The sequence below is a fragment of the Stenella coeruleoalba genome (assembly GCF_951394435.1).
Source record: "Stenella coeruleoalba genome assembly, chromosome: 17".
In the NCBI taxonomy this organism is placed as follows: domain Eukaryota; kingdom Metazoa; phylum Chordata; class Mammalia; order Artiodactyla; family Delphinidae; genus Stenella; species Stenella coeruleoalba.
The window spans coordinates 77594933-77606702 of NC_137163.1; the positions used below are offsets into that span (position 1 = coordinate 77594933).

The window sequence follows — 11770 nt, forward strand, 5'->3', positions numbered from 1 at the left end:
TGAAACTAGAGAGAGACATGTTCTCAGTTATGGAAATTCTTAACGTGATTCTCAACTCTAACATATAGTTTATAATTGATAAGTTTTACTTATAGCGTTATATTATATTTTTAACTCTATCATAACCCCAGGGATGGTACAAATCCGAGAACAAAACATTATCAGAGAAAATGGCTTGAAGTTGAGGTTGTTACCCATATGAAAACAGAGAAGCGAGCAGATTAGCCTGCTTTGTTTTCCCTCCGGGGAGGCTGCTTTGCACCAGCATCAAACCGTCCAGCCCTCCGGGGACCATATCGCTGCCCCTGTGCCCAGCCTGGTGCCTCAGGTTGCAGGGGAACCTTGCTGCTTTGACATCTCTGGAGCACAGTATTTTTGTTCTTTCTCAGCTCAGCAAACTAGAAGTAGGTTTGATTTCTCTGTTCCCTGAGGTGTCAGCTTCTTCAAGGTAATAGGCATTTAAGCAGCTTATCAAGTTTAAAAATAGAAATTAAACTGTGCAGTTAAAAATAATTAAGATGGTAAATTTTACATTATATGTATTATCATAATAAGAAAAATATAGATGCTAATCCCTTCTTACACGATACAGTTAAGTCCTAGTTTTCTGTGTCAAGGCCGCAGAGCCCTGGTGTAGATTGCTCAATCTGTTTGTGAGGTTATGGTTCCTCCCCACCAGGACTAGTTGTGGTTCTGAGCCTGAAGGCCAGCAGCTGCAAGGGGTCCTGTAGGGCAGATAATGCACAGCATCAGAACTGAGCATGTGTCAGAATGGGCTTGACCATAAGGTCATTTTTGTTAAATTAATTAATTAATTAATTTTTGGCTGCATTGGGTCTTTGTTGCTGCACGCAGGCTTTCTCTAGTTGTGGCGAGCGGGGGCTACTCTTTGTTGCGGTGCGCTGGCTTCTCATTGCGGTGGCTTCTCTTGTTGTGGAGCATGGGCTCTAGGCACATGGGCTCAGTAGTTGTGGCTTGAGGGCTTCAGTAGTTGTGGCACATGGGCTCAGTAGTTGTGGCTTGCGGGCTCTAGAGCGCAGGCTCAGTAGTTGTGGCGCATGGGCTTAGTTGCTCCGTGGCATGTGGAATCTTCCCGGACCAGGACTCGAACCCATGTCCCCTGCATCGGCAGGTGGATTCTTAAGCACTGCGCCACCCAGGAAGACCCTGTGATGTAATTTCAGAAGCTCCAAATGAGGTCACTTTGGGCCACTACAACAAAATACCATATTTCTTATAAACAGTAGAAATGTATTGCTCACAGTTCTGGAGGCTGGAAGTCAAGGTCAGGGTGGCAGCATGGCCGGGTGAGAGCCCTCTTCTGGGTTGCCAACTCCTGATCTCTCACTGTGTCCTCACCTGAAGGAAAGGGCGGGGGAGCTCTGTCTCTTTCATAAGAACACTAATCCCATTCATGGGGGCTCCACCCTCATGACCTAATAACCTCCCAAGGCCCCCCCTCCCAATATCATCACCTCTGGGGCTTGGGATTCAACAGATGAATTTGGAACTAGGGGGCACAAACATTCAGACCGTAGCAAGATGGAGCCTGGAGTGGGGCTTTCAGAAATAGACTGACCTGAGTCTCCCCACGGCAGCCCACAGGCTGTGTGACCTTGGGTTACGGAAATTTATTGGATATTTGTTTTCTCTCCTATAACTTGTGTCACGGTAAAGTACTTACCTCAGAGGGCGGTTGTGGAATCAGTGTGCACGCTGCCATGGTAAGTGGGCCGCCACCATGACCTCAATCCTGGGGCCCTTCTGACTGCTCTCTGGCGTTTTGGAACTCCACCACATTTGGAAATCAACCAGCTTGCAGTGTAGATTGACATTAAGATATCAGTGCTGTGTATGGGATTAAGGCCTGAGAATAGGACGATTATACTAAAGATAATAAATGAAATATATTCACTTATTCATTAAAACATTTAGTGAATGTCTGCTAAATGCCAGACTCTGATAGACAATCAAACCACGATCTGTAGATTGAACTCTTGTTGGGTTTTTAGTCTTGTTAACGATGCTGAGAGAAGCATGGTGTAATAAGGTGCATCTCTGAATGAGGAGATAGGATGTATTTGGCGTGCCCTGGGGAGGGTATGAATTCTCTTGCAGAGAGCATGCATTAGGCAGTTATTTTTCCAGTTTTCTTGCTGTGTCATTAAATGTACCTGGGGCAAATCATTTGACATTCTCAGGGTTCACCTTTCTCTCACACGATGAGAAGCTGATTCAGACTTGGGTTGCTGATTGTTTCGCTGTGAGGATGGGACGGGGGTGGTGGTAGGTGAAGAGCTGCGGCACCTAAGGTCACTTGGAGGACACGAACTCAGGGTGCCAGTTCTGCATTTTTGAAAGAACTTGACTTAGTTCCGGCTTGAGACCTTCTGCTGATGGCAGAAAGTTGAATGTAGGCTTAGTCAGCTGATTTAGGCTTTTCTCAGTCACTTCCGGGTTTCTTTCCTCTTTTTCTCCTCGGAGCTGCAGCTGCCTGGGCAGAGCCCTGGTGTTGGTGTCGGCCCTTGGTCATCTCTGTCTGGCGTCTGCTGGAATGTCCTGTCTCTGTCCAGCATCTCAAACAGCCACGCCGTGTCCCCTTGGTCCTGATGAGAAGGCTGCCCCAGCCTCCGCCCTTGCTGAGTCCAGTGGTGGAGGCCCAGTTTTGGTGCTAATTCATTCTTCACTGCTTCACACACACCTCCCCTCTTGGGGTGAGAGGGGGGCTGTGAGAAGCTTAGGTGCTTTCCCTACCTCTCGGGGGCTGTGGACGTGGGGACAGGGACCCTCTCTGGCCTCAGCAGTGTCTCCCCTCTCCCCCCGCCCTGATTTTTCTTCCGCAAAGTGTGGAATCTTTGTTATTTAATCTCTCTTCATCTGTGATACCTAAGTCTGTTGTTTACCTGCCACACCTAATTTAAGGCAAATCATCACATTTGTAAAGACAAAGAATCTGTGGCTCTGAATCAGAGCTTTTCAATGTTTTGTGGTTTCAGAGACCCCTGTAAGAATGTCATGAATTTCATGAATCTTCGGACCAGAAAAATGCAAAGAAAATGCACACGCTCATGACTGGGTGTTTTGTGGACTCTCTGAAGCTGAGGCTTTCATGTCCTTGACGCCAGCTGCTGGCCTTGCATCAGGCAGAAATTCCATTACCCGAATTTCCAGAACAGAAAAGACTCTCTAAAGTAGAATGTACTAAAAACAGCACATTCGAATCCCAGAGCTTAGAACGGAAAGTAATAGGAAAGACTTCAGGTGCCTTTACTTCAACCATGAAGAAACTGGGGCCCCCAGACAATGGGCGATCGGCCCGGGTCACTCAGACGCTGCGGGTGAGGATGCAGATGTGTGAGCTCCTGTCACTGTCACATGTGCTGATGTGTGCTACTGAGCCTGCAGTCTCTGGTCAGACAGTGGGGCTGGACTGTCACGAACTAGGTCACCTGGACTGGGTATCAGCCTAGCCAGCCTGTAGGTTTTCTCTTCTGAGAGAAATACAACTGAAAACAAACTAACCAACCAACTAACCAACATAACTAACTAACCAAATAACTAGCCAACTAACCAACCAACTAGCCAACCAGCTAACTAACTTCCTAACCAACCAAATAACTAGCCAACTAGCCAGCCAGCCAACTAGCCACCAGCTAACTAACCAACAAACTAACTAAATAAGTAGCAATAAGTTTTCAAGATCTTTAAAAATACTTCCCTGGTGGCACAGTGGTTAAGCATCCGCCTGCCAATGGAGGGGACACGGGTTCGAGCCCTGGTCCCGGAAGATCCTACATGCCGCGGAGCAGCTAAGCCCGTGCGCCACAACTGCTGAGCCTGCACTCTAGAGCCTGCGAGGCACAACTACTGAGCCCACGCACCACAACTACTGAAGCCCATGCGCCACAACTACTGAAGTCCATGCACCACAACTGCTGAGCCCACGAGCCACAACTACCGAAGCCCATGCACCTAGAGCCTGTGCTCAGCAACAAGAGAAGCCACTGCAATGAGAAGCCTGCGCACTGCAACGAAGAGTAGACCCCGCTCGCCGCAACTAGAGAGAGCTTGTGCACGGCAACGAACACCCAACACTGCCAAAAACAAACAAACAAGTAAATATTTTTAAAAATACAGGGCTAAAAGTGAGATATAAAGTTATAAAAGTAATACATATAATAATGTAAAAAAATAGTATTAAAAAATACTGACACCCTTGGATTCTGTCACTCCATTTATAGGAGTCTATTTTAAGGAAATCATAACTGATGCAGAGATTCATCATAGCTATTCATGGAGTAGCTATTCTAATGGTTTTAAAAAATCTAAGTCATTAATGGGGAGGTTAATACATCAGTCAGGAGACATCTATGCACTAGGATACCACATAGACACTCGTAACTTGTTGAAGAATTCTTAATGATACAAGGCAACTTTTCATGGTATTTTAGGTAAAAAAATAAGAATAAAAATATAGATTATAATTTCAATTATGTGAGTTGATACATGCCTGTATACATATATTTATTAAAAAACAAGCTCAGATTTTGCGTTGTATTTAAAATTTGGATCTGCTATGATCACAATTTACTTATATAACTTACGTTACGAAGAAAGAAACCTTACAAATGATTTTTCGTAACTCTAAGAAAGCTTTTACATTTTATACTGTTATTTGGGTCAATTAAAACAAAGCCCATTTTGTCAAAGTTGAATTAGCTACCACATGTTTGGTTAGAAACTTAAGTTTTGGTAACATCCATGCAATAAATAAATAAAATTTCTCACAAGTAGAACAGTGTTAGTCTGAAGACCAAAGGTTTTTATAACAATTAACCATTTTGATTAGACTATAAGCTCACAGGAGTATTTATTGTCAGTGAGTTACTCCATTTCATGGAAACTCAAAAATACAAAGTAAACCTGACTTCAGAGTCTTCACCTGTCTTGGCCCATCGTGGGAGGATCTACTGCTCTGTCCCCCAGAGCTCGCTCTTCTCTTTAAACTGGGCGGACTGCTTGGCCAGGAAATCCCCAAGGCTATAAAGCGCGCCCTTAATTGCTTCTGGAACTTAAAACATAAACTGGGGCATAGTGGACGGGGGGAATCAGGCAGCACGGGGCAGGAGGTGCTGGAGGTCGGGGCCGGTAGAGCTGGGAGAGATGCACACGCAGGAGGTGGGGAAAGGAGGCTGTTCATTGGCTGGGGCTCAACCTGCTTGGCTCTTCGTGGTGGGTGGTCCCTAGGTGTTGAGGCATTTACAGGCTGAGGTTTTGGTTCGCTTTCCTCTGCTGCTAAGGCACTAGAGCCTCCTTAGTCCGATGGCCTCCTTGTTGAGTTAATTTACAGCTTTTAATGATGGTTTTAATTAAGGCTGAAAAGAGTATTGGAGCGTATACCTGCCTCTGTAGACACATCTGCGTCCCTCCCAACTTTACCTACACACTGCCTCCTGGATCCAGGGCTTCTCTTGACGCCCAAGCCCACCCCCTCGGTCCCATGCAGGGGGAGGCCAGGTGGAGGGGCTGGGGTGCTGCCCCTGCTGCATAGGGGCCAGTCCCAAAGCTGACCTAGCCCCAGCCTGGCCCCCAGAGCTTCCTCCTGGTGCCTCTCTGGCTTCTCTCCGGGCACAATCCTGGTTCCCTCAGTTCTCCTACTAGACTCCTCAGAGTCACAGCATTTCCTCCAAGAGGCCTCCCTGGCCCCAGTCTTGCTGGCCTTTCCCCAAGGCTGCAAGCTCTTGAAAGCAGAGAGGGTGTCTGACTCATGGCCCTGCACCCAGCCCCTCAGCAGCGCTGGGTAAACAGAGGTGGTCGATTTGCATGTGAACAATTTACACCAGAAGTGGAATGACTTTCCCTAAAAGAAGCCTATGGAAGAGTCGATGGCCACGTTCCACAGCATTTACTCTGTTGGTAGAGGGGGGAGGAATTCCTGGAACCAACTCCTGGCTGAACCTCAGGGAGGTCCTGGCGGGGTTGGTCCCTGTAGAGACAGGGGCTCCAACGTGCAGTGAGGGGCACCAGGCTGTGCCGAGCTGCCTCAGTGGCCCCCAGCCCTTGGCCTTGGACAACAGGCAGTGTTCAGCTGTCGAATGGCAGAGACTAAGCCATGAAGGGAAGGGACACTCGGGGATGAAATCGGCCTCGTTTTTAAGTGTCTAGAGGTCGGCGATGAATTGCTTTCTTCCCTCCTCAGGCAGGAGGGCTGGGAGGGCCTGCGGTGGGTGAGCAGACCTCCTACGAAGGATGATACTTGGCACTGTGCTTCCTGGGGCTGAGCACTTTTTGGAGGTGCAGTTTTCCATCAGTAGAATGGGGTCAGTAATGCCTATTTGATTGCGTTGTTATGAAGATGAAATGAGATCATGAATTTGGGTTATTACAGGTCCTGACACAGAGTTGGTGCTCAATTGCTAACTCCAATAAGCAATTGTCTCCTTGTAAGAGAGAGGCTCGCCAAGTTGGATGACCTTTCACAACTCTCACGTACAATTCAGTTTAGAATCAGGTTTGGGAACCATTATCTGAAGCACTCGTGGGTCTGTAATGGTCCATCCTATGCTCGTGACCTACATTTTCAAGCTGAGTGATTGTTTTCCTAGTTATCTGCGAACATCTGGTCTTTCAGTACCACTTGGCCATTACCGTGGCTACGCTAATTTCGGTGAATAAAACGTAGATGGTTTCTTTTTAAATTTTCCATGAATGCAGATGGGTTTCTGGACTCGAATATCATGGCCTCGTTTTGGTCACTGATTTGTGGGTGGAGGTCGTGAGATGTCATTTCCAATAGCAGGTTTGTGTTTTTCTGGAAGCTTTACCCCATAGACAAAGTCTCTGCTCTTCCTTTCAGGGAAGGGGACAATGGAAATGACACTCTGTGCTCTCGCTTGCTGGCTTTTGTGTGCGCATCTGGACAAATTGAAAGCAGAGCAGAAAGCAGCAGTCTCTTACACGTTTCAAAGGTGCGGGGAAGATAAACACCATTTGAATTGTCAAGTCACTCTTCACAATAGAGGAAGAGAAATTGTGAGCAGCATAGAAGGAAAACTGGGGCAAACAGACAAAAGAGCGTGGTGAGGCCGGGTCGTGGCCCTGCCCTTCAGGTTTTCACGTGAGAGACGCGAGGACGGACAGAAGTGGAGGGAAAGGCCGCAGGTTCTGGGCTGAATTCCGTGGTTCTGGCTTGGGACTCTTGACTAGTGACGACTCCCTGTTCTTCAGTTTCACAGATAAGCAAACTCATCAAGACATTATTTGTGCTGGTAAATAATACGGATAATCAAGGCCAATCAGTGAGCACACATTATATTTTCGTAATAATTTCTAGCGTAAATGAGATTGCACCCTCACACGCATGCTTGGCGCTGGCGGGTCCAGCTGGCGGTCCATTTACCTGCTCTCTTAAACAGGGCAAGGGGGTGGCCCCAGGCCAGCGGTCGGAGGGCCGGAGGTGCGGATTGGTGTGTCCTACCCGGTTCGGTAGGTGCCGCTGTAGTTAAGAGATTAGGTAAAGTTGGAGTGTGGGGGGGGCATGGGAGATGGATCACAAAAGCCAGGGAATGGAGTCTAAATGGATCTTAAAAAAAAGGCCAGGGAACTGCGTAGAAAATTCAGCTTTTGAAGCTAAGAGTCTGGGAATCAGGGAAGAGAGCCGGGACAGCTGGGATCAGGCATTGCCCCTGGGGTTTGCTGCGGGCTCCCCGCAGGGGGTGGTGAGGTTAAAAGGCCGCGGTGGAGTCCGGGCTCCTTCCCAGGGCACAGCAGCCGGAAGGCAGAAACTTCTGCAGGCTCACGATCATGGTCTCCTGGCCCGCTGGGTGAGGCTGACCGGCTATGCTGTCCGTGCTCTGTGCGGGGGTTTCCTTACGGGTCCCCCAGGGGGCACACTCTGGAGCATTCGTGGGCACCAGTGAGGCGTCCTGCTCCCCCCGTTCGCGGTCCTACAGCGGCTGGCATTTTACTTGCATCAGCCCCAGTGACGTTGCCCAGAGAGCTGGCTCCCCACCGTCCTCGTCACACCGTGCCTCATCACATTTTTTGTTCTTTGTCAAAGTGGGCTGCGGAGCAAGTCAGCTTGGGCCTGAGTCCTGGACCTGCCACTCGCGAGCTCTGTGACCTTGGGCAAGTGACTTAACATCTCTGTGCCACTGTTTCTGCTTCTATAAAATGGTGAGAGTAAGGGTACCCAACTCACAGGGCTGTGATTAGGAACATGCGCCACAATATTTACATGACCTCGGATAAAGCTCATGTTAAATAAATCCCATCCATTAGTGCTTGGTGACTCTGCCAGTTTTCCGACTCTTGGAAGTGTAACCAGACACACAACATCCTCAGTAATCCGACACTTGCAGCGCGCATGGCGTGTGAGGGTCCCGGGCTGAAAAATCTGAGGCCTTGACCTAGGAGGTAAGACTTTGTTCTTTTTTCATTCAACCCCACACGACGCAGCGCTGAATTCCCATCAGCCGTTGGTTTGGTCCTTGGCTTTCTTTCTTTTTTTAAAGTAAGAAAACAATATTTATTCATTCATTCACTCACTCAATGAACATATAAGCGCCTACCGTCTGAGGGATGGTATGGTCTGGAATCTAAAATTAAATGATGTAGTCTGTACCCTCAAGAGTTTTTAAGATAGTCAATAAATAAGTGATTAAAATGCATTGTGGCAAAGGTCAGTAGGAGGCACTCTTAACCTTTGTCATGGAAGGGGTATAAGGCAGGGGATCGGGAAGGGCCTCCGAGAGGAGCTGCTGTCTGAATGGGACGCAGGAGAGGTACGGCTGGTACTTCACTATGGCTGCAGTGCCAGTGTGGAAAGATGGGGCGGAGCTGAGCGTCGAGCGTAGAGCAGAGGTCGTGTGAAAGCGCTGCCTCTGCTCTGAGACCCGTGTCAACCCCCTGAGAGATTTAAGGAAGTCGGTCCCCTGCTTTCAAGCCCACAGCGACAATCTGTCTCCACGAGGGAGATGCCCTGCTTCCTCCCGTGATCGTTCATTCTCATCTCATTGGCTGGCTTGGATTCTCCGCTGCTAGGCAACACTTACTTTCTCTGTGTCCTTTTTGTCCTTCCCATCCAGCTGGGTAGGGAGCTCAGGAGCTCCGCAGCCAGCAAAGTTCACAAAGGCAAATAAAAGAGAGAACAGGGAGGGGGAGGGGAGTGAGCTGTCCCGGCCCCGCTGGGAGGCCCTGAGCTTCTGACCATCCAGGCAGCAACCCGCTGGGTCAGGCAGCTGCCCATCACCCTGGCGATGCCCAGGGCTGTCCAGAGCCCCGCTCTGTCCCCGCTGCCACCTCCTCTCCTGTCCTGGGACTCAGTGTGAGCCTTCCTGGTGGGGCAGGATGGGCTGGAAGTCCCTAGAATTTGCCCAGTAGAATATGTGGTAAAGGTTATTTGAAGAGCGTGTAAAAAGCTTTTGGGCCCAGGAGCTGGTGTGGCCTCAGCTCAGCTTGTTTTCTTCCGGTTCTGCCCAAGCTCTGAGCCAGCCCTGCTCCAGGCTGGGCTCCCCAGGCTTCTCCACCTGCAGGGGGGCCGGCTCCACCCACCTCCTTCCACAGCATCCGTGGGACTGCTTTCTCTGCAGGAAGAGGCTGCTTGGAGGTTCTAATTGTTCTAACGTTTGTTTTCTGTAAAGCACAGGGGAGGCCCCTATCAGGAGCCACCCAAGGGCACTCCCTCAGCACTCTTTGTTCCTGGCCAGATGGGTTTACACCCCCAGGCTGACCTTGTTCACGGAGGGAGCACCGCCTGACCCATCCCACTCAGCTGTGAATCCAGAGGCCGGAAAGGTCCGCTGTCCCACAGCCGAGAGGAGGCACAGGTGTTCTCTGCCTTTCCAATCATGTGGCTGAAGTTCTGGGAACCAAGGGAACCCCTTTACCTGCCTGGGTCTGGTGTCTGCCTCTCTGTCTCTCTCTTCTGTTTTTGAACCGTAAACAGATTTGTTTCTCAAATATTAGATACTTAAAAAAATTTACATATACTTTAAAGATACAAGTACTATCGCAATAATGATAATAATCACACCACCCGGATACTCGCCACCCCCCACTTCCCCTCCAGCTAAGGAAGGTGCATCACCAGGCCCTTGCAGGACTCCTGAGTCTCCCTGCGGCCCCTCCCCTCCCTCGCCTTTGCGGTGACCAGGATCTTGAATGGTATGTTTAGCATCCCTTGCCTTTCTTCCTGGTTTACTTCAGGTGAATCCCTAATCGGTTTATTCAGTTTTCCACGCTCTTACGTTTTATATAAATAGAGTCACATGGTAAGAATTCTCCGGCAACGTATTTTTCAAATGGCAGTCTTTTCCAAAGGTTCATCCACGTTGATGAGCGTAACTGCTGCGTTCCTTCCTTTTTAGCCTCTGCTATGTAAGGACGCCCTGGTGGGTGAACCGCAGTGTGCTTACCTTTCCTCATTGGTCTTTGGGTGTGGCTGTGGTTTCTTGCCCTTTCAGCCCGTGTGGCCATAGACTTTACCTCCAGAACTCGGGTGCACAGGGCAGCAGTTTCCCCAAGGTGGCAGTTCTCAAACTTTCTGTTCTAGGACCCTTCACATTCTTAAAAGCTATCGATGGAAGGGCTTTTGTTTGGATGGGTTATATCTATTGATGTTTAATATATCAAAAATTAGCAGTGAGGACTTCCCTGGCGGTCCAGTGGCTAAGACTTTGCCTTCCAATGCAGTGGGTGCGGGTTCGATCCCTGGTCGGGGAGCTAAGATCCCACATGCCTCGCGGCCAAAAAACCAAAACATAAAACAGAAGCAATATTGTAATAAATTCAATAAAGGCTTTGAAAATGGTCCACGTCAAAAAATATCTTTAAAAAAATATATGTGGCTTCTAGAAAATTTAAAGTTACATATGTTTCTACTAGCATTATGTTTCTACTGGAAGGCACTCCTCTAGAAAACAGCACCATCTAATTACTTATTAGGTTTTGAAACACACCCATTAAAATGGATTAAAAATTCCCCTGTTTGCTTTTCCAGTTTTTCTTAGCTTACTGAGACATTTGACAAAGTTGCCTGCTCAAGGAAGGCCATTCCTGTATGAAAAATCAGTTACACATTTTCAGATTATAAGCCAGTGAGGGCTCTTTCTAGGGTTAAAACCTCTCAATTATTCAAAATTCATCTAATTTTTTTTGCCCTCTCTCTGACTTTACCAATGTGCACTTGCTCAACATAGATAAAGTGTAGATGTTTCCTTTGGTGGAGTTTATTCATACAAAATCAGAAATAGAGTTGTGGCTTCAACCCAGTTCAAAAACTGCTTAGTTATACTTTACATGCTTTCTGTTTGCCATCTGGTGAGGTTCATTGAGGCTTCTTTTGAGTTGTGTTTGAATGCCCCTGCTTTTTTTTTTTCTGCCTAGGACTTATCTTGAGATGGGCAAAAAGAGAAATTAAAATCTACAAGTGATAAGTAAATTTGGGAACAGTATAACCAAGAACAGAAGAGGCTGCTCATAAGATTCTTGCCAGTATAACCTGGCATTTGGACTTCATTTTTGTCTGCCACTCAGAAGGCGCCATGGACGTTGCTGGGGAGGTTTCTGAAGCTGTGCTGAGCTCAGTCACGAAGGCACAGTAGGGACAAGATGTGCATTTAAAACGTGACGCTGTTTGCCCTTCCTCTGCAAGCAGTTGTCTTCACGGTTCCTGTGCAGAAGGCTCACTACCTGTAGTCGGTGGTAGATCAGATGTTTGGAGGCTTTTAGCTCGTCTTTTGGTTTTCAGGATATTATTTCAATTATATAC

General features: G+C 48.0%; 1 protein-coding gene across 2 annotated transcripts in view; it reads left to right on the plus strand.

The window, feature by feature from the left end:
* ATP6V1H (ATPase H+ transporting V1 subunit H) overlaps positions 1–11593 on the plus strand; it is a gene marked incomplete at its 5' end in the record, with an annotated part of 123765 nt that extends 112172 nt beyond the window's left edge. Inside the window, one exon of one of the 2 annotated variants that reach the window (XM_079901348.1) lies at positions 11386–11593. In XM_079901348.1, coding sequence (XP_079757474.1) covers positions 11386–11419 — 34 coding nt within the window. In that variant the 3' untranslated portion in view covers positions 11420–11593. Of the gene's footprint in view, positions 1–2996; positions 3041–11385 lie in introns of those variants that run through there. The other variant, XM_079901350.1, reaches the window with a different exon arrangement.
* Between the last annotated feature and the right edge of the window lie 177 nt (positions 11594–11770).